At 63.0% G+C, this 26,359-nt stretch overlaps 2 protein-coding genes across 5 annotated transcripts in view; one reads left to right on the top strand and one right to left on the bottom strand.

Moving 5' to 3' along the window:
- The window catches only part of FAAP20 (FA core complex associated protein 20), a gene marked incomplete at its 5' end in the record, with an annotated part of 6,752 nt that extends 998 nt beyond the window's left edge, over positions 1–5,754 (top strand). Inside the window, 3 exons of the mRNA XM_059376258.1 lie at positions 191–320; positions 411–697; positions 5,403–5,754. Coding sequence (XP_059232241.1) covers positions 191–320; positions 411–697; positions 5,403–5,466 — 481 coding nt within the window. The remainder of the gene's footprint in view (positions 1–190; positions 321–410; positions 698–5,402) is intronic.
- Positions 5,755–8,366: 2,612 nt separating this feature from the next.
- PRKCZ (protein kinase C zeta) overlaps positions 8,367–26,359 on the bottom strand; it is an 89,879-nt gene continuing 71,886 nt past the window's right edge. For all 4 annotated transcript variants that reach the window (XM_059375589.1, XM_059375592.1, XM_059375590.1 and 1 more), the window contains 9 exons: positions 25,968–26,065; positions 16,849–16,935; positions 15,368–15,507; positions 15,097–15,180; positions 13,550–13,669; positions 12,826–12,905; positions 12,431–12,520; positions 8,953–9,068; positions 8,367–8,828 (listed from right to left, as the gene is read on the bottom strand). In XM_059375589.1, the coding sequence (XP_059231572.1) occupies positions 8,741–8,828; positions 8,953–9,068; positions 12,431–12,520; positions 12,826–12,905; positions 13,550–13,669; positions 15,097–15,180; positions 15,368–15,507; positions 16,849–16,935; positions 25,968–26,065 (903 nt within the window). In that variant the 3' untranslated portion in view covers positions 8,367–8,740. The remainder of the gene's footprint in view (positions 8,829–8,952; positions 9,069–12,430; positions 12,521–12,825; positions 12,906–13,549; positions 13,670–15,096; positions 15,181–15,367; positions 15,508–16,848; positions 16,936–25,967; positions 26,066–26,359) is intronic.

The following is a 26,359-nucleotide window of genomic DNA, read 5'->3' as shown; positions in this document are numbered from 1 at the left end:
GGGGCGGGGCGGGGCCGGGCGGGGGCGGGAGAGGAGGCCCGCGTCCCCCGGCCGCACTGGGGCCCAGGGCCGCGCACCCACGTGTTTCCCGGAACCCGACTCGGTTCCGCGCCCGCCCGCCCCCTCGGGCTTGTCCCCCCCAACCCCTCTCCCCCGCCGGGGCCCCGCTGACTGCTCCGCGCTCCCGCAGCGGCCGCGGGGGGCCCCTCCCGGGGGACGGCGGCGAGCGCGCGCGGCCGTGGACGGAGCTGCTGCGCGCCGCGAGCGCGGATCTGAGCCCCGACGGAGAGCTGCCGCCGCTGCCCGCCTTCCCCGGCCCGGTGCGTGGCGGGGGCCCGCGGGGCGTGGGAGGGGGCGGGGCCCTGGCCGGGGAGGCGCGGGTGACGCGGCCCGACGACCCGGTTCGGCAGGAGCCCGGCGGCGGCCCGGAGCGCAGCGCGGCCCCCGAGGTGTTCACCGTGGGAGGCCGCACCTTTCCCTGGACGCCCTTCCCGCCGGCCCCGAGGGGAGGCGGGGACCCAGGACGATCCTCCCGCGTGCTCCTTGGGGCCCGGGGACGCTCGGGGTGCCCGGCCCGGTCCCCGCAGCGACGCCCCGCGCCGGAGCCCCGCGGGACCCCCGGCGCCCGGGAGCAGCTGTGGGAGGCCGCGCCGACCCTGCGGAGCTGCCCCATGTGCCAGGCCGACTTCGCCCCCGGGTGAGTGCGCCCGGACCTCGGTTCCCTCCTCTGACCGCAGCCCCGTACTTGGCCTGCGGAGCCGCGGAGCGCAGCCACTGACCCGGTTCGCCAGCCGGCGCGGGTGTACGGCTCTGCCGGTCCCCCTCTCGCTCGTCCCTGGGAGCCCCGGGGCCAGGCTGCAGTCTCCCCGGAGCCGCCTCTGCAGCAGCGGGGCAGGGAGCCCCACTCTGAGTCTCAGGGACCCTGGTGGTGGCGGCGGTCCCCAGGCTGAGGCCGTCTCCAGGGCCCCTCTGGGGCTTCAGGTCACCAAGCAGTTCCCTGTGTAAAGCGTCCCACCTGAGTTTTCATAGGGGGTGGGTTTTACAAAAATGAGGACTTTGTGTGTCCGGAGATGCTGTTTTACCTCGAGAACTCATTGTATGTCTTTATGTTTTTGTTTTTTTTTTTAAAGATGTATTTATTTTACAGAGGGAGGGAGTGCACACAATTGGGGAGGGTCAGAGGGAGACGGACCAGACAGGCCCGCTGCTGAGCGTGGGGCGCGATCATGACCTGAGCCAAAGCCAAGAGTCCAGCTCTTAAGTGACCGAGCAGCCCAGGAGTCCCTCTTCATATCTTTTTCTAAGTGAGGGGAGTGGAGTCGGTGTTGCTGAGCTGTTAAACCCAGAGTGCCCAGCTCGTGGGCCACGTGTCACACAGCTAGGGACGCCGGTGTGGGGGTCACGAGTGCGGGTGTAGCCGCGGACGGCAGTTTTCGGTAAGTGGGCCAGCTGCAAATGTCCTGTGGCTGGGAGGTGGTGTGCAGGTCACAGGCCGCTTCCCTGGTTGTCCGGAAGCAAACACCATCCCGGACGGGGAGGGCGACCCAGCTGATGGCAAAGCAGACGCCGTCAAAGCCTTGGCTTGGAAAAGCACACAACGTGCTCGCGCAGGTCTTAGTGCCGTCCAGTTCTGGTTACGGGTCGGCTCCTCCAGCCTGCACTGCTGTTACCGGAGCCGGCTTTGAAAGCCTGGTGTTGGGGTGAGCCCAGTACCCCCGTGCTTTTCTCCTTATGCCCATACAGCACAGGCGGGAGCGGGCTGGTTTGGGGGAGACCGTGGCTGTCCTGGACAGGGACGGCGTGCGGGCGGAGCCCCAGCAGGCAGAGCCACAGGCCGGGCCTGGAGGATGTGGCTCAGTGGCCCACCGGAGCACCAGGATATCTGCAAAACGTTTCCAGGCCCAGCAGCTCCCTGCACTGCCCCCTGCGCGTACTCGTGTTTTGGGACGGGTGTGAATTGCGAGTCCCGCTGGCCAGTTCTGAGAATGCCGAGAACACTCTTTCAAAGCAGTGGCCTTTCTGCTTCACCGCAAGTCCACGAACCCCGGGGCCAGAGGATGTCACAGCAGGCTCTAGAGGGAAATTCATTTTCTTGGCAGAAGCTCTCAAGGTGCCCCCTTTTCTCCTCTTCTGGATGGGGCTTGTCCTGGGAATGCTGGCATTTCTGCTCGGTGCAAAAAGAGACTCCCGACGACAGAGACATCAGAGAGAACAAAGTTCCCGTTTTGAGTTTTATAAGCAGTTCGGTTAAGGCTTGGCAGAGTGCCTCATTGTTTTCCGAAGTAGGTGTTGGTGCCGTGGTTCCAGGCTGTGGCTTGTCGGGATCCACTTGTAGCACGTTCTTCCACGTGGCTGCAGGGGACTGGGTGCTGGGGCCACACACCCCTCTGGTCCTCTCAGTGACTGGGGAGACTGAGGAGACACGGGTCCTTGCAAACAAAGGTGTGGCCCTTGGTGGGATGCTCCGGACCCTGGGGCAAGGAGACTGCCTGGGCTCCGGGCGGGTCCCACCTAGCAGGTGTGCCAGGTAACTAAGCTGTCCCACCAGCTTGTGACTTTCCCTAGAAAAATGATAGTTTTTAGTGATTCTTGGGACTTTTTTGATATATATTATCCTTTATTTAAAAAAAAAACTTATTTATTTTATTTTTAAAAAACATTTTATTCATTTATTTGGCAGAGAGATCACAAGCAGGCAGAGAGGCAGGCGGAGAGAGAGGGGGAAGCAGGCTCTCCACGGAGCAGAGAGCCCGATGGGGGGCTCCATCCCAGGAGCCTGGGATCATGACTTGAGCCAAAGGCAGAGGCTTTAACCCATTGAGCCACCCAGGGGCCCCTAAAAAATTTATTTTTAAAATATTTTATTTATTTACTAGAGACACAAAGAGAGGGAACACAAGCAGGGGGAGTGGGAGAGGGAGAAGCAGGCTCCCCACTGAGCGGGGAGCCTGACTTGGGGCTTAGTCCCAGGACCCCGGGATCATGACCTGACCCGAAGGTAGATGCTTAGACTAAGCGCCCCTAAAAAAATGTGTGTGTTTTTTTTTTAAAGATTTTATTTATTTATTGGACAGACAGAGATCACAAGTAGGCAGAGAGGCAGAGAGAGAGGAGGAAGCAGGCTCCCCGCTGAGCAGAGAGCCCGATGCGGGACTCGATCCCAGGAACCTTGAGATCATGACCTGAGCTGAAGGCAGCGGTTTAACCCACTGAGCCACCCAGGCGCCCTAAAGAAATGTTTTTAAGTAAACTCTATACCCAAGCTGGGCCTTGAACTCATGACCCTGGGGTCCAGAGTCACATGCTCTACGAGTGAGCCAGCCGGGCGCCCCACATGGGACACGTGCAAGCCAGAGGCTGAAGGCGCGCTCAGCTCTTCTGATGGGCCATGGGGGCAACTGGTGACCTCGCGGCTTCTGGTGGCATGTGTGCTTTGGGGACACGGTGCTGTGGGACACGCCCACCGTTTGCCTCAAGGCAGTGTGTTCAGGTCACTCGGGTCGGTTTTATTCTGCGATGTGAGGCGAGGTTACACAGTGGATGTGCCGGGGTGTGAGACCCCGCGCCCTGGAGAGCTGCTTGCTGCCGTGGTCATGGCTTCTGTGGGCTCCCTGATGCCTGCAAGCCACGGGGGCGGTTGGGGAGACAGACCCCCACGGGCCACTTGACATGGGGCTGGGGCAGCCAGGAGCTGAGTCCCGTCCCGTGTGTGCGAGGAGCGCCAGGCATCGTACTGGCGCCGAGCCCCCGCGGGCCGCCGTCCGGTCCCGTCAGGAGAGGCTCTCAGGCCGGTCTCCTGTCCTGCGGCCGCGCTGGCTGTCCGCACACCGGGCTTCCGTGCGACGGTGAGGCGGGTCTGTCTCGGGGTGAGCTGTGGGGGAGGCTGCCAAGACCAAGTTCTCTCAGTAGGGGGAGGTCTGGAGGGTCCCAGAGGGCAAACCCCACCCCCGACCGAGGGAGGCCGCCTGGAAACTGCAGACGAGATGACCTGTTCACCCCTTAGACTCTTGTGGCAACCTTGAGGGGGGCACGCAGCGGCCCAGCTACTTGGGAGTACGCGGACCAGCCCTGGATTCTGAAGGGGCAGCTAGTGGCCACCGGAAGGGGCACAGGCGCCCAGAGTAGCGGGGGAAGAGGCGGTGCTGTGACCCATGCTGTCTGCAGTGATGCTCCAGGGACAGGCCCTTCCACTCCGGCCAGTGAACGTGGCCAGCTGACCAGGATGGCTCTAGACGGGCAGAGGAAAGGTCATGTCTGCGAGTAGGGAGACGCCGTCTGGGCAGACCACCTGCGAGGTCACAGCACAGAGGTGTCCCAGAGGGTCCCACGGGACCCACAGCGACAGGGGGGTATCTGCTCTGCCAGCTGCAGAGACCCAGGGTGCCCACCTGGGAAGAGCCGCGGGGGCAGGACTGGTGTCTGCTCCGTAGGGTGCAGGTGGGGCCCTGGCCACCATGACATGTGCCCGGTGTGGGGTAGAGGCTGTGGGGGAGGCTCTGTGGAGGGTGTCCCCCGGCAGCCCTGCTGAGCACCCCAGCTCTGCCACTTGGGGGCACAGACAAAAGCCGCCCGTCCACGGTTCTCAGCACACCGGAGATGGTCCTGCCTGGTCCGCCCTCCTCGATGGGGTCAGATGAGACCAGGGGTGGAAGGTGCTCTGTGCCACGAATCTAGACCCTGCCCACACCCCACTGGACACCGAGAGGCCTCAGTGCCCCCAGAGTTGTAGGATGGCAGCCCAGGTTCACTGAACCCCATCTCTAAGGGGGCTTGGTCTCTGCACGTCAAGAAAACACAGTCTCAGACCTGAGCTGCAGCACCCCTTCCCCCCACTTCTTGTCCCTGCCTCTCGGAATGGACCCTGGTCGTGTTCCTGGGGCCCCAGTCTTTGTGCTTTGCTTTTTTTTCCTTTTTGGGGTGCCAAGTGGGGTGGGTTTTATAGGTGAGGACATGACCCTCTTACAGAGCCCTTGGGTACCGAGAAAGGGCCACCCTCGACTGTGAGGCCTGACCAGGGAGCCACCAGGTGGGCTTTCGGGCTTCAGGACAAGCAGCTTGCTGGGAGCCGTGAGGTTGTCAAGCCTAGTGGGCTCCCAAAGGCCCCAGGAGGCCCAAGCAGACACAGGGCACCCCTCCCCCCAGCCTCAGACATGGGCACCTGGGTGAGCCTTCAGAACGTGTCCCCATCAGGGACATTTGACCTGTTCCAGATGGTGTGGCTGCCCCGGACCTCCTGCCTGCCCCGTGTCTGACTGGCTATGGAGACTCATGGGGTTCCCTCTGGCTGACCTTCGTGTAGTGGTTACACCAGGGGAGGGCAGGAGCCCGTGGCGGGTGCCCTGGTGAGGCGGCGGTGGTCATCCGTTCCCTGCGCGTGGCTGACGGACTCCTCCCTCTCACAGTCTGGACGTTGATCACCACCTTGCTCAGTGCCTGGCGGAAAGTGCAGAAGACGTGGTGTGGTGAGCCGACGGTCCCGCCAGCCCAGCCCGTGCAGAGGCCCAGGCCCTCGGCCAGAACCATGTCCTCCGCCTTGAAAGCCACGTATTAAAAGTGTGGACTCGGGGCGCCTGGGGGGCTCCGTGGGTGAAGCCTCTGCCTTCGGCTCAGGTCCTGATCTCAGGGTCCTGGGATTGAGCCCCGCATCGGGCTCTCTGCTTGGCGGGGAGCCTACTTTCTCCTCTCTCTCTGCCTGCCTCTCTGCCTACTTGGGATCTCTCTCTGTCAAATAAATAAAATCTTAAAAAAAAAAAAGTGTGGACTCCTGGCGTGTGTGTGTGTGTTGGGACTGACCCATGGGCTCCTTTCGGTTTCTGGCCTCGCCAAGCAGGCGCTCTTCTGCCGTCAGAAGCAGACGGAGGTGCGTGGCGGAGGGACCCCAGCCCGGCCGGAGGAGCCCAGTCCGTCGAGCAGAACCGGCCGGACGGCGGAGTCGCACGTCCTGCCTCCGCACGCCTCACTCGCCCGTGCTTCGCCTCCCCGGGTGAACCGCTCGTTCCGCGGTGCTGGCCGCCTGGGCCCAAGACCCCTCACCGCTGGGCAGGCGGGGACTTAGGGGAGGGTCCAGGCCAGCGTGCCGGAACATTCCGCACCGGCCAGGTGGTGGTTGTGCTTCCAGGGCAAGTGGAAGATGGCCACAAGAGCGTCGAGGTCATTTTCCTTCCCGTGCTGACGGCCGCAGACTGGGGGAGCCGGGCTTGCGTGGCCTCCACGGTGGCCACAGAGCGGTGGCGGTAGGGGGCAGGTCAGCGGCCAAGCAGAGACCGTGGAGGAAACTGCGTGTGACCGAGGGCAGGGTGCCAGTCTGCAGACCGCATGCTGCGTGACCCCCGCCGCAGGGGCTTCTGGAAACAGCACAGCCGGAGACAGCAGGAGACCAGTGGTCACGGGAGGGCAGGCACGCGGCACGTCTAGGCGGCGAGGCTCCGCTGCGTGGTCTGCACTACGGACACGTGTCCTCTCGTCCAGACCCGCACTGCGACCCCAAGACTTGAACCCGGCACCCTAGGGATGAGGACGGGTCTCTGGTCTGTCCCACGTGGCCCCGAGGAGGGGAGGGTGGCGGTGGGGCAGGGAACGTGGGACATCCCTACAGACGCAATTTTGACGCGAAGCTGAAACGCTCAAGTCAGGTTTTTAAAAACACCTTCCAAAACTGCTCCCGAGAAACACCTCCTTTTTTTTTTTTTTTTAAGATTTTATTGATTTATTTGGCAGACAGAGAGACGACCAGTAGGCAGAGAGGCAGGCAGGATGCAGGCTCCCTACTGAGCCGAGAACCCGATGTGGGGCTCGATCCCAGGTCCCTGGGACCATGACCTGAGCCAAAGGCAGAGGCTTCACCCACTGAGCCACCCAGACGCCCGAAACACCTACTTTTATAAGAAATAATAGTGTGCACGTTCCCTGGTCTTCAGTAGACATAGTAGCAGACACGAACTCTGGCTGCGGAAGGAAGACCACTGGCGGCCGGTGCACCCGCCAACCGCGGGGCCACAGCCACAGCGTCTCTGTCCCAGGACCATCCCCACGACCTGAGCCACTCGCGAATGTCGGGGCTGCTGCTCCCCCCACTGGGGTGCGGCCTTCACCTCCTGATACAGCAGGCGGCTGCGAGCGTCCCCAGTCCCCACCCCATGCACATGTCTGCGTGGGAGCTGCCGTCCATCGCTGCAGACCTGGGGCCCCCTTCTACCGGCACAGACACTGGCATCGTGCCCAGTGTAGCGAAATGACCCCATCAGGAGGAAGAGGGCTCGCAGCTCTCCCTCCCCGTGTGACCCCACCTGTCCCAGGGCTCTGCTCCCCAGTCCCGACTGACCGCCCGGGAGCCCCTGAGACCCAGAAGTTGGCTCTCTTGATCTGCTCTGGGATCCCTCATTTCGGTCTTTGGAGACAAGTTTTCTTGGCTGTAGTTGAAGTGCTGGGTGAGACACGTCTCCGTGTTGTAGGAAGGCTACCCTGCAACGGGGGGCGGGGGGGATGTCCAGAGACCTTGGGCGGCCTGGGGTCGGGGGTTCCGCAGGCACCCACTCGGTGTCCCACCCTTAGTGTGAGAGTCAGCTCCTTGCCGGACTCGGGGGAGGACAGGGGCGGTGCCATACACGCAGCGCTTCATTTCCACCTTCCGTCCCACAGCCTCCTGCCCCAAACCAGCAGCCACATGGCGGAGACCGCCGGGAGGGTGTGCGGGGAGGTGGGGTCCTGCGGGCGGTGGAGGAGCCCTCCCTCCGGCCACACTTCATGGGGTAGAGACTTTGAGAGCCCCTGGGGCCTTCTCTCCTTCAGAACCCCTTCCGTAAGGCGTTCACCCGAGCAGGGACACGTGTGTCCTGTGCGGGCGACTGGCCGCGGGAAGCACGACCTCAGGGATGGGCAGGACGTCCGTGGGTCTCCAGATGCACTACTAAGGCTGGGCACTCACACACAGACCTTTTTAAATTTTCTGACTCTGAGCATCGTTGTAACCGACAAAAACACTGTTTCAAAGACTCGATACAAGAGGTCACGTAGGCACCACTTAGCGTTCGCAGAAATATTTTGTGCAGATTTCGTTTTCCATTTCCTCCCTTGTTTTGGTCTCCGGGGGCTTCGGTGAGCCGCGCTAGAATCCGGGATCCGGTTTCGCCACCTGCCCACGCGCGCCCTGACGACGGAGACGCGTGTGTGTGACCTACGTGTTTATGACACAAACTTACCGGGACTTAGCAAACCTCGCAGATTTGTAAATTCTTCGCTGCGCTGCCCCCACAGGCGCTCGGGCTCCTGTCCCCAGTCCCCACCCGCTCCAGCGCCTCCCACGTGGGTGTTGCCCGCGAGGCGGGGCAGGTGCCGACACAGAAAAAAGGCACCAGGAGGCTGCGACATCATGGGCACATTTTATTCCTCAGGACATCACAGGCTAACTCTCCTGGCGGAGCAGGTCAGTTCTGTTCCCGTGGAAAGTGTGCACCTTCAGAATCGTGGGGCAGTTTCTCCCTCGGACGCGGTCACCCCGGCTTCTCCGCGGCCCAGGCACAAGAAGCAAATTCCTCCAGCTCGAAGCCGGCCGCACAGGCCCAGACGCAAGACTGTTCCGCTCCGAGGAGGGCCGGCTGGACGCCCCGTCCGCGGTCTCTGCGGCAAGTGTCCCTCCCTGGCCGCGCCTGGAGCCTCGCGCCCAGCCTGGCATGCATGCGCTGTGGTTAAGGGTAGAGTGAAGGGGTCATTCACAGACGTGTCCGTGGCGGAGAAGACGGCCTCACACGGACTCCTCGGTGGACAGCAGTAACGGGTTGATGTACTCAAAACCTTCGAACTCCGACTGGTCGATCCTCTTGATGACGTCCCTGTGTGGACAGGCAGGGCACGGGCATGGGTGTCGGGCCCCGTCCCCCAGGCCCACCACCGACCCGGACGGGGCTGACAGCTGGCAGGGAGCCCCGAGCCCGTGCCGCCCCCCGCGGGCCTTACTCGTCGTCCGGGGTCAGCTGCACGGGCTCGCTGGTGAACTGGGTGTCGAAGTTGTCCAGACCGTACTCGTCGGTGATCTGGGGCTGGAACGGCGGGAGGGCCTGCTTCTTCTCCAGCTGGGAACAACAACGCAAGGTCAGGTCGATGCTGTGTCATCTCTGGGGGACTGGGGTCTTTGCGGGGACTTAAATCACAGAATGGAACAGGAAGACACAGTGTTTCATGAGGTGTTCGAAGGCCAGTTTTCGTTTCCCTTAAACACGAGTCTAGGAAAAAGTATCTGAAGCCAGAAAAATCCCGAGTTTAGAAAGGCTGGTTGGACAAGGCGGAGCGGGCGGCCTGTGCGCGGGCCCGCGCCTGGCCCCTGAAACCGAGCGGGGCTGGTCTCGGGAGTGTTTTCTGTCCTACAACTTGGAACCCTGGTCACAAGGGAGCTCGGACTTGACGGGGCCACCGCCGCCCACACTGCTGCCTGGTGAGACCCTATCGTGATGCGACCTTCTTGCCTGAAGAGCCGTGAAGGACTCGCTCTGTTTCTGATCAGAAGGGGAAGGGGACGCTCGTCAGGCAGGAGACGGTCCTCGGGATCCGGACCGACTCCCAACTCACCTCTTATGGGCCTGGGACACGCTCGCGCGGCTCACTCAGTCCCTCCGGGACACACACAAGCTCCCCCCACCCCGGGGCGCGCTGTGCACCTGCGTCGGGCCAGGCACGTCCCCCAGCACTAACACGGAGCCGTGAGCGAGAGACACAGCTGCCTGCCCCGTGGGGCCGTTGTGTCGGGTCCCTCCCTGCCACGAGCCGCGCGTGAGGCGGGGGCGGGGGCGAGAGGAAGGATGTGGCGGCGGCACAGCCCCGCCTGGAGACGCCCGCCGCGTGGGGCTCCACTCGTGCCCGTGCGGGCCGTCGAACCGTGCAAGGCCGACGCGACGAGCCGTTCAGGAGCAGCAGCGGTGCCCGAGCAGGCGTGGGACGCCAGCGGCACGGGCCCCGCGTTGTCGGGTGGAGGGCGCAGGGGTGTCCCAGACTCGGGCGAGTCCTGGCCGCCGGCTGCCCCAGGGCACGTGGCAGAGGCCGGGCCGCCCCTGCAGGTGGAGCGGGCGGCCTGTGCGCGGGCCCGAGGCCCCGTCCTTGCTATTTCTCGCCTTTTCTACACGACTCGCCACGTTCCTTTTTACTAAAGCTTTTCTGACCGGGGGTGGGGGCACGTCTCTCAGGCCGCTTACCCACCCCGGGTCTCGCCGCGCTCGGACGTCAGCAGCAGCTCCCGGCGGAGCCAAGCAGCGAGCAGAGCTGCGTCTGAGGCAAGAAGCTCCCCGGGTCCCCCCCCCCACCGCGCCCCGGGGCCCCGTCCTCCGGTCGACCCCCCCCTCGGAGTGCGTCTCACAAGCGTTACCCCCTTTCCTCCGTCAGATGCACCGGACCAGAACAGTGCCACCCGGACGCCGCCGGGGGACAGGCCGCGGGGGGGGGGGGCGGGTGAGTGGAAAGGGGCGCGCCGTGGCAGCCGGGCAGACTCCAGTTCTGAGGGCCTGAGGCGGGGCGGGCCAGCCTGCAGGGGGTGTCGAGGGCACCTGGGAGGAGGCAGGAGGTCCCCGGACAGAGCGGGGTGCTGCTGGCAAGGCTGGGCTGGACCACACCGGGGGTGGGGAGAGGCCCCGACCCTGGAGGCTGAGGCCCCCAGGACGGGGTGGGAGAGGCGGGGCGGGGGTCCAGGACGACCGCGTCTCCCGGCGGGGCTCCTCGTGTCCGCAAGTCCCTATCCCCCCAGCTCCGGGTGCTGCACTCCCCGCGGGCTGTGTGCGAGGCAGACACGGGCCTAGACCCTGCCCTCCTGGCCGTGGGGCAGCGAGGGAATTCCGGGAGCTGCCTGTGGGGGCAGAGGGACCTCGGCACCTGTGTCTCCCTCCGCTACCTGCACAAGCCTCCCACGGAAGCAGCACGCGCCCGAGCACTGTGGGCGCTGCGCTCAGGACCCCGTGTGTCCCGTAGCGCGTGTCTTCCCGCTGAGGCGTGTTAACGACAGCAGTGGCCGGGGGGTGGTCACTCACCTCCCGGGGCCACGGCTGTGCCCGCAGGACCCCCATGTCCCCGGGGACCACCTACGCCTTCCTCGACGCACTGGGGTCTGGACGTGGCTTATGAATGTGGACACGGCTCATAAAGGAACCACGTCTACGCCGTCACCCCTTAGCTGGCTGAGCCCCTTAGCCCCAGAAACAGGCTGCCCTTGAGAACCAGGCTTTTGGCAAGGAGGCACTGACCAGGAATGACCAGATGCCACCCCCAGCGGACGGGCTAGGGACGGGCTGGAGCCGCGCCACGGTAGGCGAGGTGTTCACAAGGCCTTTCCAGCTCAGCGGGACGACGCCTGCCTCGTGGCAGGGGCGGGGTGGGGAGCTTGCATGTTGCCATGGGCAGACCCTGCCCTGGGCTCAGCCTGTCAATACGTGGTCCGTGGAGGCTCAGTGCGGCCTCCAGGTTGTGGACGCCTGGCGGGGGCACTTTCCTCTGGGCCAGGTGTCCCAAGCTACACAGGTAACTGATGGTCAGAAACCGGCCCCGATCTACAGTTCCTCTCCTTTGGGCCCTCAGTTTTTCTTTCTTTCTTTTTTTTTTTTTTTAAAGTAATCTCTGCATCCACCATGGGGCTTGAAGACAGCCTGAGATCAAGGGTCTCACACTCCACCGACGGGGCCCGCCAGGCGCCATGCTAGAGGCTCCTGTGCTCCGAATGCTGTAGAGCATTTGGGTCCGAGAACTTCGAGGGAGAGGCTGCAGATTCTGTTTTGAAGCCCCCCCAGCTGCGGCCTGGACAGGGCTGGGCGTGGTGGGGTGGGCGCATGGTCTGAGCACGGGGACCTCACCACGACCGCACAAACACACGGACAACAGTCCTGTGGGGGACGTAACAGTGACCGGAGGGAATGGATGTGAGCTGCTCTGCCTACGGGGCTGGGAGGCGGACCTCAGTGCTGGCTGCGCTGCTGTGACACTGCCCCAAGGGGTCTTTTTTCCAATCTGGTTCGAGCCAAAGCTCGAAGTTGACTGACTTAGCTAATGGATCTCCTTTGTCTCAGAGGAGCACAGTTTAAAGGTTGTGTTTCAGGAACTCCAACCATTTATATATTTTGAAACAAACTGAGTTCAATCTCCTTTTAGTATCAGGAACCACGTGTTAGAGTGCAAAGGGTTTGTAGCCTTCACTGCGCGCAGTGTCCAAGATGGGACCAAGAAGGGCGGGTTCTGGAAAACCAACCATGAAACCGGCTCCCACCAGGGGCTTTCACACAGAATCCACCAGGCAATGTGGTCAGATTGAGGACGTCCCCAGATGGACCCCAGGCAGCACAGCACGTGGTGGGGGACACCAGGCGGGACTTCTCCCAGGGCCCCAGAGGGTGGCCCCACCACACCCTTCGTGCCCTGCCCTCCCTCGGGGGTGGGGGGCAGCGAGCGGGTCCCCGTGCTTTACCAGGTCCCAGTCTATGCTGCGGAAGAATGCGTGAGACTTGATATCGGAAAATCCCGTCTGTGGCCGGCAGCCGAGCCTCTCTTTGGGGTCCTAGGGGTCAGAGTTCAAATAAGGACCAGTCGGTATGGAGCACAGCAGCCCAGATCCACAGCCGGAGGACACCGGCTTCCTGCCCCCCGAGACGTGCTCAGCCACGCGGCTGAAGGACAGATGCCGCCCTCGCTGCGTCTCTCCTGGGCATAATCTCTCGTCCTGTTCTGGCACTTGTGACTGAAGACCGATGGTGCACGGGGCTGCGGCCAAATGAGGAAGCAGAACCCCCACCCCGGGAGTCCCTCAGCGGCTACGGCAAGAGCCACGCACCGTGGTCAGCCCTCCTGGTGGCCACACTGTACCTTGTTTAAAAAGCCTTTCAGGACGTGGGAGGCCTTCACCGAGAGGAATCGCGGGATCCGGATGGGCTTCTCCAGGATCACTGCAACGAGGGGCCGCGTGAGAAGTCGCGTCCCTTCCAGCGGCTCGCCACGGGGCTCGCCCTGCCCAGCCGCGGGAGCTGGACGGTCTGCAGGGCTCTCGAAACCCTTTCTGAGCAGGAGCGTCCAGGGCGTTTTCGGTGCCCCGGCCCCTCCTCCCGACGTCCAGCAGGGTCTCTCCCCGCCAGAGGGCTCCCCCCCACACCGGGCTCAGGATCTTGCAGAAGCCAGCAGCCCCCACACGGCCCCTCGAGGGCGCCTCTGCACGTGACCGCCAGAGGGCGCTCCGGGGACCACCGTGTCCAGGGCACCGGCCTCCCGCGGAGGGAATTCTGGCCCAGGGGCAGGCGTTCCGCACTCGCAGGTGGCAAGGAGCCCTAACCGGGTCCCGCCTGCCCACTCCTGCCCACGCCTGCAGGTGGGGTCCAGGAAGGAGTCTGGGCTAAATCAGGACAGGCCGCCTCTCCCGGGGAACCAGCCCTCCACACCGCGGCTGCTTCCACGTCCCCAACACAGTCTTTCCGTCCCTGAGAGTGGGGTCTGCGAGACCGACCTTGCTTGCGGGGTCAGGCGGGGGGGGGGGACCCAAACGCACAGCCCGGGGGCGGCACCCACACCCTTGGGAGACGGCTTGCGGCCCACGCACCTTGGAAAAGGTAGTCCTCCGTGTTCATGTCGGGGTTGTCGGTGATGATGTCGAAGGGAGAGCGTCCGGCCATCATCTCAAACATCAGGACGCCCAGTGCCCACCAGTCCACACTGAACCCTGGGGAGACGGCACAGGCGCGGCCTGCGGTCGGTCGGCAGGGGCCAGGCCTCTGTGGGGAGGCAGGGGAGCACGGCCGCAGGCACGGCTCTGGCTAACGCGAGGCTGGGTGCCCTGACGTGCCCTGAGCGGCCTGGCCTCCCCTCTGCCCAACGTCATGGGGCCCTTGTCTTTTTCTTTCTTAACAAGCTGCAAAGCTGTTTTCACGTCAGGGCCATTAGCCTCTGCTGGTTTTCCAGACTGTCATCTGGCCCTGCAGTCCTGCCCGCGGTGCCCCGAGCACGCGGACTTGTGCTGAGCAAGCCGTCCTTCCTGCTCCGCTCTGGCTAACCCCCACGCTCCAGACCCCTTTCTCAAAGCGAGCTCTCCGTCCCAGGCTTCCTGCAGCGCCGTCTCACGGTGTCTCACCGCACCAGGGGTCAGGGAGGGAGAGCCCGGCTTCCATGGTGCCTGCAGCCTCTCGGACCCTCTGTAGCAACTGCCCCATCCTGGATGGGACCCCCGCCCCAGGCCAGCTTCTAGACGCTCGATCCTGGTCTGCCCATCTGCCGTCTGTCCTTCCCTGTCTGTCCTTGGTGACCTCGCAGAGCATCCTGGCGGGGCCTCTGACCTGAGCAGGCAAGGGACCTGCCCACCCAGCCAGCCCCCATGTCAATGGCAAAGGAAATGTTTAAAAATACTTGACGGCGTCTCTGTGACACATCCCACTGAAAACATGAGGACATAAGAGTATGTGGGGTGTGACATACGTACACGCGTGTAATACACGTACATCACACACGCACAAACACAACACACATGCGAGCACAGATGCACACACCCTACATCACGCACGCATGCAAACACACACCATGCTCATACACAGACACATCACACGCAAGCCACACACACGCACTACATGTGTACAAACGTGTCACACATGGCACTTTACACACACACACACACACACACACACACACACACGTGCCCACGTGATCTCATTTTTGTCTCCAGCCAAGAGAGCCGAGGGGCAGAAGCACAGTCCGCAGGGGCTGCAGGGGCTCAGCCGTCCTGCTCGCTCGCTCTCCCACGGCGGGGGCGGCCCCTGCGGGGGGGGGCACTGTGTACACGCACGGGGCTTCTGCCTCCCTACCTGTGAGGGGTCGGACACCCAGGAGGACAGAGGGGGCCACACAGGTTCAAGGAAGGGCTGAGGCCACACGGTGACGGTGCCGGCAGCAAGGTGTGGGGTGTAGGCTTCAGGTGTATTTGGCCACTGGGCTCGGGCCCTGGAGCTGTCGGCCCTGGACAGGTCCGTCTGGCCCCCTCTGCCCCGGGACCACGTCCCTGAGAAGATGGTGCCTCCAGGAGCCAGGGGCTGTCCCTGTTTGCACCCGCAGGCCGTGTGCCAGCGAGCCGCCCCCCGCCCACCTGGTGGCCTCGCTCACCGTACTCCTCCCCCCGCAGGATTTCTGGGGCGATGTAATTCGGGGTTCCGCAGAAAGTGCTGGTTGTGTCACCAGGGCCCAGGCCTTCCTGTGGGGACAAGTCTGTTACCAGGAGGGAAGAAAACCTGCAGTCACCCCCCACTGGCGGGAAGACCTGTCTCCGAGAAAGGCAGCGTGGGCAGGGAAGGTGGTGGAGGTGCCTCGGCCCCCAGGAGCCACGGAGCCCATGCGGGCCCCTCTGCAGCAGGGGCGTCGCCTAGGGACCACGTACTCGCCTTGCACATGCCGTAGTCCGTCAGCTTGATGTGGCCGTCGGCGTCGAGGAGGACGTTGTCCAGCTTCAGGTCCCGGTAGATGATCCCGCGCTCGTGCAGGAAGTTGAGAGCGATGCAGATCTCGGCAGCGTAGAACCTGGGGGCAGCGGAGAGAACCCGCGAGGAGTGTGGGTGGGGCCCACGCAGGCCGAGGGGAGCTGGGGGGCTGCCGCCGGCCCCACGGCTCTCCCAGAAGACGCCCTGGCACCTTCTCGCAGAGGAACACACACAGGCCAACAAGGCCAGGAGACACGCTTGACGTCCTCACTGTCAGGGAGACATAGATCCAGACTGCCTCCTGCCCGTGAGGATGGCCACTCTGACAGACAGATGGACAGCCGGACAGACAGCCGGACCTGCGGGCGAGGGCTGGGGAGACCAGCACAGGCAGCCGCCGAGGGAACAATGTGGAGGTGCCCAGTTAAATCCAGAAATCCCCCTCGAGCTAGGGTCTGGGAGAGAGGTGTGCACGGCCCTGTCCTAACTGCCCTGTTCAGCGAGGCCAAAGGTGGAGGCCACCCAGGTGCCCCTCGCCGGGCAGACGGACAAGTGAGGACGGCCCCTCCACGCAGCAGGGAACCCCTGAGCCCGCGGCGACCCGGCCGGACCTCGAGGACTCTTCGCTCGGTGACACGAGTCAGTCCCAGGACAAACGCGGTCGGATTCCCCTCAGGAGGCCCCCAGCGGGGACCAGGGAGGCCGGGGGGCCAGTGTCTCGTGGGGGCAGGGCGTCTGTCCGGGAAGATGGAACGTTCCAGAGACGGACAGTGCGGGCCGCCGCACAACGGTGTGGACATGCTTCGTGTCTCTGAGCCGCGTGTCGAGGGCGCCGTGAACATCACGCACTGCCCAGCTAGAGAACAGGCTCGTGTGCGGGGAGGGACCGATGCTCGACTTACTGCCTGCCTCTCCCCAGACTCGCAAGCTGCACGAGCTGTTTCAGGGGAGGACGTGCAGAGCAGGGAGAGCCGTGGGGAGCAGGAAGGGGCAGGGACCCTCGGGTTCGGGTTCCCATGGCGCCAGGAGGACGGGCGGCAGGCGTTGTTGTCACTTAACAGAAACAGGCTCTTCCTCTCCAAGCGTCAGTGCCCTGCCTTGCGTCGGTGCAACAAGAATCAGAGCTGGCACAGTGCCCACCTGGGGGTTCCCGGCTGGAGCGTGTGCCCCCCCGCCCAGGTGCTGGAAACAGAGCAACGGCAGCACGGCGCGCAGCACCGGCGCGCACACGCTCTCCCAGGAGCCCCCACTTCTCCGGGGGCCGTGCCATCCTGCTCTGGCGGCCGAGTGGGCCATTGCTGAGATTCTGTAACTCTGGGGACCCACGAGCCCTAGGAGCCCCGAGCTGACTGGAGGGGACAACGCGTCCAGACTCCACCTCCCCTCCTGCTCACGGCTGGCCTCCGAGGAGGGGTCCTGCCGCCCGCCCGCCGGCACCCACCTGGCGTGCTCCTCTGGGAGCTTCCTCTGTCTCTGCATGTGGAACATGAGGTCCCCGCCATTGACGTACTCGATGACCAGGAAGAGCCTGCGGGAGGACAGAGGTGTGGGGGCTGAGACGCGGCATGGCCCAGGCCCGACCTCGCTGGAGGCAGGTTTGACTTGGGGAAGCACCGTGACCAGGAGGAGCCGGGCCTGGGTGCCGGCGGGTCAGCTGTGAGCACCAACGCAGGGAGGCGCCTGGGGACCCCTGGCCCTTCAGGCCAGTAAGGAAAGCAGCCCCGACCGAAAAGTCAGGCTCTGCACCCAGGTTCCTGGGGCGTCATCCTGGGGGACGTCGAGACTCTGCCTGTGGGGTCTCTTGTCCTGATCAGTTCTGGTCCCGCCACAGGGAAACAGCAGAGACAATTCTGGTCACCCGGCAGAGGAGCAAGTGCTGTTCCTGTGGGACCGGTAGAGGCAGGACACGGACCTGTGGGCCCACCGTGGAGGCCAAGGGGCCCGGGAGAGCAAATGCACGAGCCAGGTGAGGGGGTGGCCATGTCTGTGAGCGACTGTTCTGCCCGCCAAGTCTGGATGGACCCCAGGGAGGCATAAGGATGTGGTGTGTCCCCGGGCAGGAGCCCCAGTGGCTTGAGTGGGGACGGCGTAGTCGGGGGCACGGAGGACAGCCGACGAGCTTGCAGAGACCTGGATACCGGGGCGGAGAGAAGGGGGTGGGGCCCCTGCACAGCCTGTCCCAGCACAGGGGTGAGTTGGCGGCAGAGAGAAGGCCCGGGGGCAGTGGGGCCAGGGTGGGCCAGCATGACCCTGCGTGACCTCGTGGCTAAGGAACCGGGACCACACACCATCCCAGTCTCTTCCGCAGGACGCCTTTCTCGCGTTCAGTAAGATGCCGTTTCCAAAATTAAATTCACGTGCAAGAAACACCTTGTTGAGGGCCCCTCGCGGCTCCTCTGGGTGGGGAGTGGGAGTGAGCATGGACAGCTTGCAGGTCGGCTCGTGGGTCACAGGCCAGCCACGAAGACGGAGGTCACTTTATATGAGTGAGCACCGAGCTGAGGCCACCATGGAGGTTTCTGTGAGCGCTAACCGAGCGACAACCAGAAACCCGTCAGTCCGCGGGCGGAAACGGGCCTGGAGCACAAGCGAGGAGCCTTGGGCCCTCATCCTCGCCCCTGAGTCCCCAGGGTGTGTCTAGACGGATGAAGAAAGCTCACCCTCCCCGGGATTCACCTGCGTCCATAAAGCTTCACAGGCACGGAGCTCCGTCCACTCATGTACGTGTGTGTGTGCCGGCGCTCACGCGACAGCACACGCGTCTGCCCGTGCACGCCCAGTCCTGTCGGCCACCGTGAGGGAAACGTGGTGGTTACTGCACCCCTGGGCAGGGACCTCGGGCCTAACAGTTCCCCAAAGTGTTAAAAAAAAAAAATCACATTAACTCAAACCTCTTAGGGTGACCTTGAAGCGCAGGTCAGAGATTTTCCACAACAACCAGGGACCGTGTCCCTGGGACGCGGCTCACTTGAGAACCTGCCCCCCTCCCAGCGGAGGTGTACACCCCGACGTTGTGCTCCTTAGGAAGGGCCTCCAGGGCCAGTGGCCCACTTGTGGTGACATCAGGTGACAGGGACAAACCTGACGCCAGTTCAAAGAAAATAGCAGAACACATGGCTCCTGTGGGAAGCAGCGACAGCACAAGGGGGCCGGGGCGTGAAGCCGGCGTTCAGACGTGTGGAGAAGCGGAAGCCGAGGTACGTCCCTTCCGACCCGGAGAGAAGCCCAGGTGGGCATCTAGGGTGAGGCGCAGCCAGACCGGCCCCTGCCCCGGATGTCACCGGTCGGGATCTGCTCACTGGGCGAAGCTGGTCGGGCCCAGTCACCGCGGAGGAGCCGTTTTCCGTCCGCAGCAGCTGCAGACCCGAGTCTTTCGGTTTGCTTTGTGTCTTCTTCCGGTCTACAGACCCACCTGAGGACAACCCCGGACATGGCTTCGAGCAAAACTGTACCAGAGCCACAGGACGGGGGACTCTCCGCCCGCGCCCCGGGGGCCTCAGAGCTGGCCGCCGTGTCAGCGGGGCTCAGCTCCCGCTCGGGGGCACCGCCACGTGCAGCAGCTCATGGGGTGGCTTGGAGTGTCCTTACGCCCACGACCCCGGGTCCCACGGCCACACCAACCCACTTGGAGGGAGGGAGGTGACGGCCTGTGGCTCCCGCCAAGCTCGGAGGGCCGCCCTCGGCCAAGCTCTCCCACCGTCCGCTTGGATGCCGCCCCAGGAAGGGAAAGAAGCAGGACTGTGGAGCCAGGTCACTCCTGACCCTGCGACCCTGGTCGCCCAGATGGGAACCCGGGGGCTGCAGCCCCTGCTGGCTGGAGCAAACCCTGCACAGGGGGGCCCACAGAGCGCCCGGGGGAGAGCCGGGCGCGGACTCGCCCTCAGCGCAGAGGACCCATGACACCCTCCCCACGCTGCCCCGTGGAATGAAGTGCCCAGCCCCGCCCGTCGGCCTAGGGGGAAAGACTGATGCCACCAGACAGAGTGCGTGTGCTCGGGTCGAGAGCTGATGCCGTGTGCGGCCCACCACCTGTGTCTGTGGATGAAGTTTCACGGGGACGCTGCACGCGTCTCTACACGCACCGCGTACGTGGTCTTTGCACCACCACAAACTGTGGTCCTCAAAGGTGAAAATACTTACTCTCTGGCCCCTGGAGACGCAGTGCCGATGGCTAATGCACACCCTAAGAACAGACGTTCCCACCTCACTGACCCTCAGGCTAGAGACTTAGCTACACGTCTGGGCATCAATGTTTAACACGGTGACCCCAGCCAGAGGGGGACGTGGGGGCACCGGGAGGTAAAGGACTTTCTCAGGATCACAGTCGCCGTCTGCGAGGTCTGACACCACAGGACCTGGGCGAACCCAGAACTCACACTTGGAGCCCCTCCTGCAGGTTCCGTTCCCACGTCACAGGGGTGGCCACCCCCAAAGGAACTGTCCGATGAGGAAGGAGAAGATGCTCGGGGGACAGAGGATAAGAAAAGGGAGCAAGGTGGGAAGCGGCACTCGGCGAGCCCAGCGGACCGGCCGGGTCAAAGATGGGGGGGGACACTGGCAGACGGGGAGCTGACGCAGGGGGGGGGGGGGGGAGGTTTATATTGTCCAAAGAAATGTGCCAGAGCAGGAGACAGCCAGTCGGGCCTCGGGTCCCCCCAGAGAGGAAGAAAGCCAGAACATACCCCCAATATTTGGGGGCCGTGAGGCGAGGCTGACCCTGGTAAGCTGGGGCCGAAGTGGGACAGTCGCCCTCGGGCGGGAACGGGAAGGCACCCCCAGCCCCAGGACGCCACCTGACCACGAAATGGAGCAAACCACGAGACGGACACAGGGAAGCAGCTACAGGAGGGCCAGGGTGGGACGTGAGCACCAGGAGCGCAGACAACCGGGACCCGGGACAGAGCTCCTTCTCCCACGGCAGCCGGTGGCGCGCCCACGGGGCAAACACCAGAGCGTTCCCGCGAGGCGAGGAAGCGGCCAGGCTGGCCCTCCACCAGCGGCCGCCGCACGAGGCAGCCACGGGCCCCATCATCGGGCGCACAAGGAGCAGGCGGGGGCCGGAAAGGAGCGGTCGTCTGGCGCCGACGCTCTAACCACACCCCGCGGACGCGGCAGAACCGTGACCAGCTCCAGGGGCAGCGAGCACAGGACCCGCGCGCACGCGGCCGGCCGCTCCGCTGGGAGGAGGGGCGAGGAGCGTCCGGGTCGGACGTCACACCAGTGGGGAGGCCTCTGTGTGACGGAAACGTCGCCCACACCGACAAGGAAGACACAGGAGGCGAAGCGGGAGCAGCCACCACCTCGGCCCTGCACGGGGCGCCCGGCCGGCTGGGTCGGAGGAGCACGCGCTGCTTGATCTGGGGCTCGTAACTTTGAGCCCCGCGTTGGGAGCAGAAATTGCTTAAAATAAATAAAGAATAAAAACATTGCTTCAAGTTCTTGAGAGAATTCTCTGAAGTGGCTTCTGACCTCACCGGATCGTTGGCAAAAGCAGTTTCAGGTCCGCCTGACAGCCCCTCTCATCCGGGCCCCAGGCCTGCTCGAGGCCTGTGCTGGCTGAGGACGAGAGGGCCCCCGGGCCTCATCCAAGTCAGGTCCCTGTGTCCCATCAGCGTCCCCAGGACAGAAAGCGCAGCCCACAAGCCTGCCCCATGGTGGCCAGCCGCCGCCCGATGAGGAAGACACACGGCCGCTTGCACGGTCCCCGGTGGACGGAGGCCAGTCCCTGAGGGTCCGCGGCTGCCCAGGGCCTTGGTCACCTGCAAGTGACCAGGTCACCTGCGGTCTCCCTGCAGCCGCGGGTCCGACGAGTCCCACGCCATCGCGGGACTGCCACCGTGAGTCACAGGCCTCCTCCTCCCCACGACGCCCCCCAGGCGGGTTGTCTGCGGCCCAAGCCAACCTGCCCCGGGACCCTGCGGGTGAGGGTGCCCCCACCGGCCTTCAGAACGAAGGCTGCACGGACACTCCACAGCCCGCCTGCCGCCTGCACCCCGGCGTCCACGCCTTCTGTTCTGGGCTTCGCTTAACTTCCGACTCCAACGAATGTGCTGCTTGGACGGTGCAGAGACGCAGCGCCAGAGGGGAAGGCGCCAACCCTCGGGTCTCGGGTGGTTCCTGCCGCGCCCACGGCCTCCCTCCACGAGCAGAGGCCCCAAGAGAACCCGGTTCTCCTGAGCTCCCCCAGGAGGCTCGACCCGGCTGTGGTTCTGCTCACCCATCTCTCCGCTCGCCAGCCATCACCCCTGCTCGAGGCCTGACCTCCTCCGTGGTCCCCGTAGCCACAACCACCGGGCGCACACGTGCTCGCCACCGACCCCGGCGCCCCCGGCTCTCTGTGACCCTCACTTCTGCCCCCAGATCTCCACCACGGTGTAGCCTGGTGAGTCCTGCCACCCACTCCCCGGCATCAGGCGACACGTACCGTCCTCAGCTCCATTCTGAGGCCTCCTACTGGGCCTCCATGTGCCCAGTGGGTCTGCACCTGTGCCTGGACCCCACGCCGCCGGCCCTCCTAGGGACTGGGCATCGGGCGTCCACAAGAGGATACCACCCGGCCTCCGTGTCCCTGGAGCCCAAGTGGCTATGGACAGCTCCAGGATGACCCCTCACATCTCCTCCTCCCAAACACACACCGCCTCCTCCAGGATGCGGCCTGTGCCCTCCCCCCCCCCCACCCCGCTTTCACCGCGTTCCGGCACCCGCCCTGCAGCACTGCGGTGCCCCCTCGGCCGGGCCGGCCCGAGCCCCGGCGCAGGCCCTCCAGACCTGCCGACGAGTCCTCGGGGCCACGTGCGAAGGATGAACACACATGACAGCACCGGCCAAGTGGCATGAATACCCAGAGTCCACCCCGAACCGACGACTATTCACTCAGGCGTCAAGGTCAGCAGGCTGCGCGGGAGGCTCTCCCCCAAACCGCGGGTGTGACGGGCTCGCCCGTCTGCGGAGCGTGAGCCGCGTTCCACGCGAGGGGAGTGCGGCGCGGGACGTGGCAGCACGTCTGAGATCCGGGGTCATGCTAAGTGCGACAAACGACCCCAAACGGCAGTTGGGGGGGGGGCTGCTAAAAATAGTCACCTCAGCTACACCCTTCAGCCCATTTTTCCTGGAATTGCTCAAACAGAAGCAATTTTGTAGTTAATTTTCATTGTGGCCATTGTCCGGGAAGGCCGGCTGTCTGTGGCCGCGAGGTGCGGTTTCTCCACAGCGCGGATGTTCCTTCTGGGTTAGAAGAATGCTTGGTCTCCACTGCGTGTGCCCAGCCTGAACCCCCAGGGGTCCCGTGCGGCCGAGGCCCTGCCAACGCCCGCGTTCATGGCAAGCTGCCGGCTCACTCGGCAGACCTCCCCCCACGGCGGCCCCCGAGCCCAGGCACGGCTCCGGAGGTTGCTGGTCGTCCTGTACACAGGTGCGGCAGGTTGGGCTCCCCGCCCCCCGGACACGGGCCTGCGACAGAGCCTCCTGCAGCCTAGGAGCCGAGGGGTGGCCTCCTCAACCCCTCGCCGGTGGGGCTCCCCAAGTGTCCCGTCCCCCAGCTGCCCACACCCCTGCTTGCTGGGGCCTCATCACGTTCACGACTTCAGTCCCCGTGGGTATCTGGCTGGGTGTGAAGGTTTGTGGGCGCCGTGCTAACCGCCACCCGACCGTGACAGGGGACGCTGCTGGTCCTCTGGGGCCTGGACACGGCGCCAGCACGGAGCGGGCCCTCACGCGGACGGGCGCGAACAGCAGTTCCCCAGGCGCCGGCCTCGCTGTCAGCATTTTAACATCTTACTAATCCTGGCAGCGGCCCTAAGAGGTGGTGTCACTGCTGCTCCCTGTTCCCGGAGGAGACTGGGGTGCAGACAGGTTACCCCAAGTTCACACAGCAGACAAGAGGAGGGCTAGGCCTGCACCCCAGCTGTGGCTCTAGACCTCAGGAAAAACTAGGTGCCGTGTGCACTGGGCCCTCCCAGGCTGTTCCCGTGGCTTCTCAAAGACGTCCCGACTCTGCACGCAGCCACGCAGCAGAACCAGTCTGCCGGAAGGTCATCCCGGCTCCCCGCTCCAGCCCGCTCAGACGTGTGCAGGACTTCGAGCTCCTCTCGGAGCTGTCTGTAGCGTCTGTAACCTTCATCGACTCGTGAGTCACAAAGAACACGACACGTGTCCTCTTTATACTTGTACCAAGCACGTGACTGTATCTTAAAGAAATATTCTTCAGGGGCGCCCAGGTGGCTCAGTGGGTTAAGCGCCTGCCTTCAGCTCAGGTCATGATCCCAGGGTCCTGGGATCGAGCCCCACATTGGGGGGTCCCTGCTCAGCGGGGAGTCTGCTTCCTCCTCTCTCTGCTGCCTCTCTGCCTACTTGTGATCTGTTAAATAAATAAAATCTTAAAAAATATACATATATATATATATATATATATACATATGCATACATATATATCTATTCTTTAAGCAGCGAAACTGCCTACAGGGTGTCGGGTACCAGGCAGACGCTGGGGCCCGCAGGCACTTGGAGCCACACTGCTCTCTCCAGCTGCGCGCCATGGGCTGGGGACACGGGCACACACACAGTCGGGGTCAAAGCAGGCACATAAACATGGCCCAGGGGAGACCCCCTATCTGGACTAACCAGGTGTTTGGAGCTTCCAGACAGACAGACCCTGTAAAAATGAGACAAACTTGACATCCCGGGACAGAGCCTCCCCTCGGGCATGTTGTAAACATGCCTTCTACACGCAGGTTTGGAAAAGCAGAGCGGCCGTGTCACAGGGTCACACACAAACACTGAACGGACACACTTGTTTTCAGTCTCTTGGCACACCTGGAGCGTGACACGCGGACCATCTCCGGGGGCGGAAAGTTCTGTGCTCCCGGCAGTGGAGACAGGAGGGGAGGTTGAAAGTCTGACCCTTTTACACTCACGCCCCCACGAGTTCACACAACAAAATCAACCAAAAACAAGTCTTTTGGAATCTCACCATACAGGAAATGTGGGGTTGGGACGGGCTGTCTGCCCTTGGGCATCTGTAATTCCAGAGACCGAGGCCAGTGTTTCACAGAGGCATGGGGAGAGCGCACGAACACAGCAAGGGGACCTTTCCAGAAGCTCTGACGCAGGAGGGCCAGGGGGAGGGCAGGGCAAGGTGACAAAGATGGACAGAACAGAGCGATCCAGGGAGAAGCCTGGTCCCAGCAACCTGTCTCGGGCCCAGGGGCCTCGACTCCATCCCAGAAGCAACTGGGGGAGAGTCAGAGGAGCTTCAAAGCAGGAGAAAGACACTTTACATCTGTGTTTCCAAAATACGGCTTAATTCCAACACGGGGGCACTGACAGCCTGGGGAGCCCCAGTGACCAGACGCCCCAAAGGGGCTATGGTCAGGGTCAGGCAGGAGAGAAGGGCGGGGTCTGAGACACATCCAGGAGGCGTGTCAGGGAGATCCGGAGAGGGGACAACCACAGATGCGGGGGAAAGGCCACTTATCCCAGGTGCCTTGTGCCTTGGACACACAGGCGGGTCAAAGGACTAGAGGTCAGGAGGGAGGCAAGAGTGGACGTGGGTGTGGGGACGTACGAGTCACCAGTCTGATTTACAGCTGAGCTGAGTCACTGTGAGCCGGACAGAGACGGTCGTCCTCAGGAAGGCCCGTTTTCCAAGGCTGGCCGGCCCCTGGCTGGAGTCTGGGAGCTTAAGTGGTAGATGACTCCCTCCACCGATAAAAACCTCCCCCGAACCCTAGGCATGGTCTGCGGTGCATAAAGCAATACGGTTTCTGCGGACACCGGCTTTCTTCTGAGAGCCTGGAACACTGTGGCGCGTGCCAGTCGACCGCGGCCCGTGCGATCCCAGCGGCAGATCCCGGCCGCTTCCCTCGCCGTCACCCCGCGCCGCCTCCCCCTGCTGGCTCTGCTTCATGCCCTGTCACGGCGGGAAAGCTCAGCCTTAAGTCCTACTGTGTGCTGGTCCTATGAGTTCTGCTAAAGCACCGAACCAGGCGGTGGTCCAGAAGACCCCGGGCACAGAATAAAGTCAATATTTTTTGCAAATAAACTGAATTCAAGTCAACTGACTGAGAAAAATTCCAAACCGAGTATATACTGACTATCCCGGACCAGTGGTTTTCAAGCCTTTTAAAACAGCAGGATTTCGATATAAAGTTTTACTAAGTGAAGTTGCTGGTATTTTTTAATTTATTCTGCTTATTGGTAATATCTGTGAGCACAAAAACCTGCCTCCTGCCCAATACGTCATCCCAACACCTAACCCAATGCCTCTACTCCTGTACTTACTAGGATGTTTTCAATAAATATTTTATAAATGTAGTTAAATAATTTAGGTTCAGATCCATGAAATTTACCTGATACAAGCTGATACAGCGCTGATGAGAACAACAAAGTTAGTTTTGACAAGCCAAAACAAAACAAAAAAATCAAACATAAAAATTCCAAAACAAACCCATACTTGCAGCTGAAAGAACCCTAATATGATGGTGGAAGCCGCGCGCCGACTCACTTGCTGTGCAATGCAATTCAGAAATCAGCAGAATCTTAGAAATACGCTCTTCTTCTTACCGACTTGTTGTCTGGAAGCAGGAGTGTAAGCCGACCAGGAAAGGGTTGCTGGATGCCTGCTCAAACACATGCTTCTCTGTCTGCACCCAGTCAATATCCTGAAATAGAAACCAGGGCGTGTTAATGAGCCTCCTGAATACTCTTCATCCTCGAGAAGGGGGGCAAGAGAGAACCGTCTCTCACCTCCGCTTGTAGGAAGACAGTGCAGACAGGAAAGGAAAATGCCCATTAAGAAATACATCACCACCACCACCCCATCTCTGCCACCGTCCTCACTGTCATGTTCATCACCATCACCACCATCACCACCACCATCGTCATCATCATGACCATCATCACTACCATCACCATCACCACCACCACCATCATCGTCACCATCACCACCACCATCG

The sequence above is a fragment of the Mustela nigripes genome, chromosome 14 (assembly GCF_022355385.1).
Source record: "Mustela nigripes isolate SB6536 chromosome 14, MUSNIG.SB6536, whole genome shotgun sequence".
Taxonomy (NCBI): domain Eukaryota; kingdom Metazoa; phylum Chordata; class Mammalia; order Carnivora; family Mustelidae; genus Mustela; species Mustela nigripes.
The sequence above is the reverse complement of the archived record's forward strand: the minus strand, read 5'-3'. Positions and strand labels throughout refer to the sequence as shown.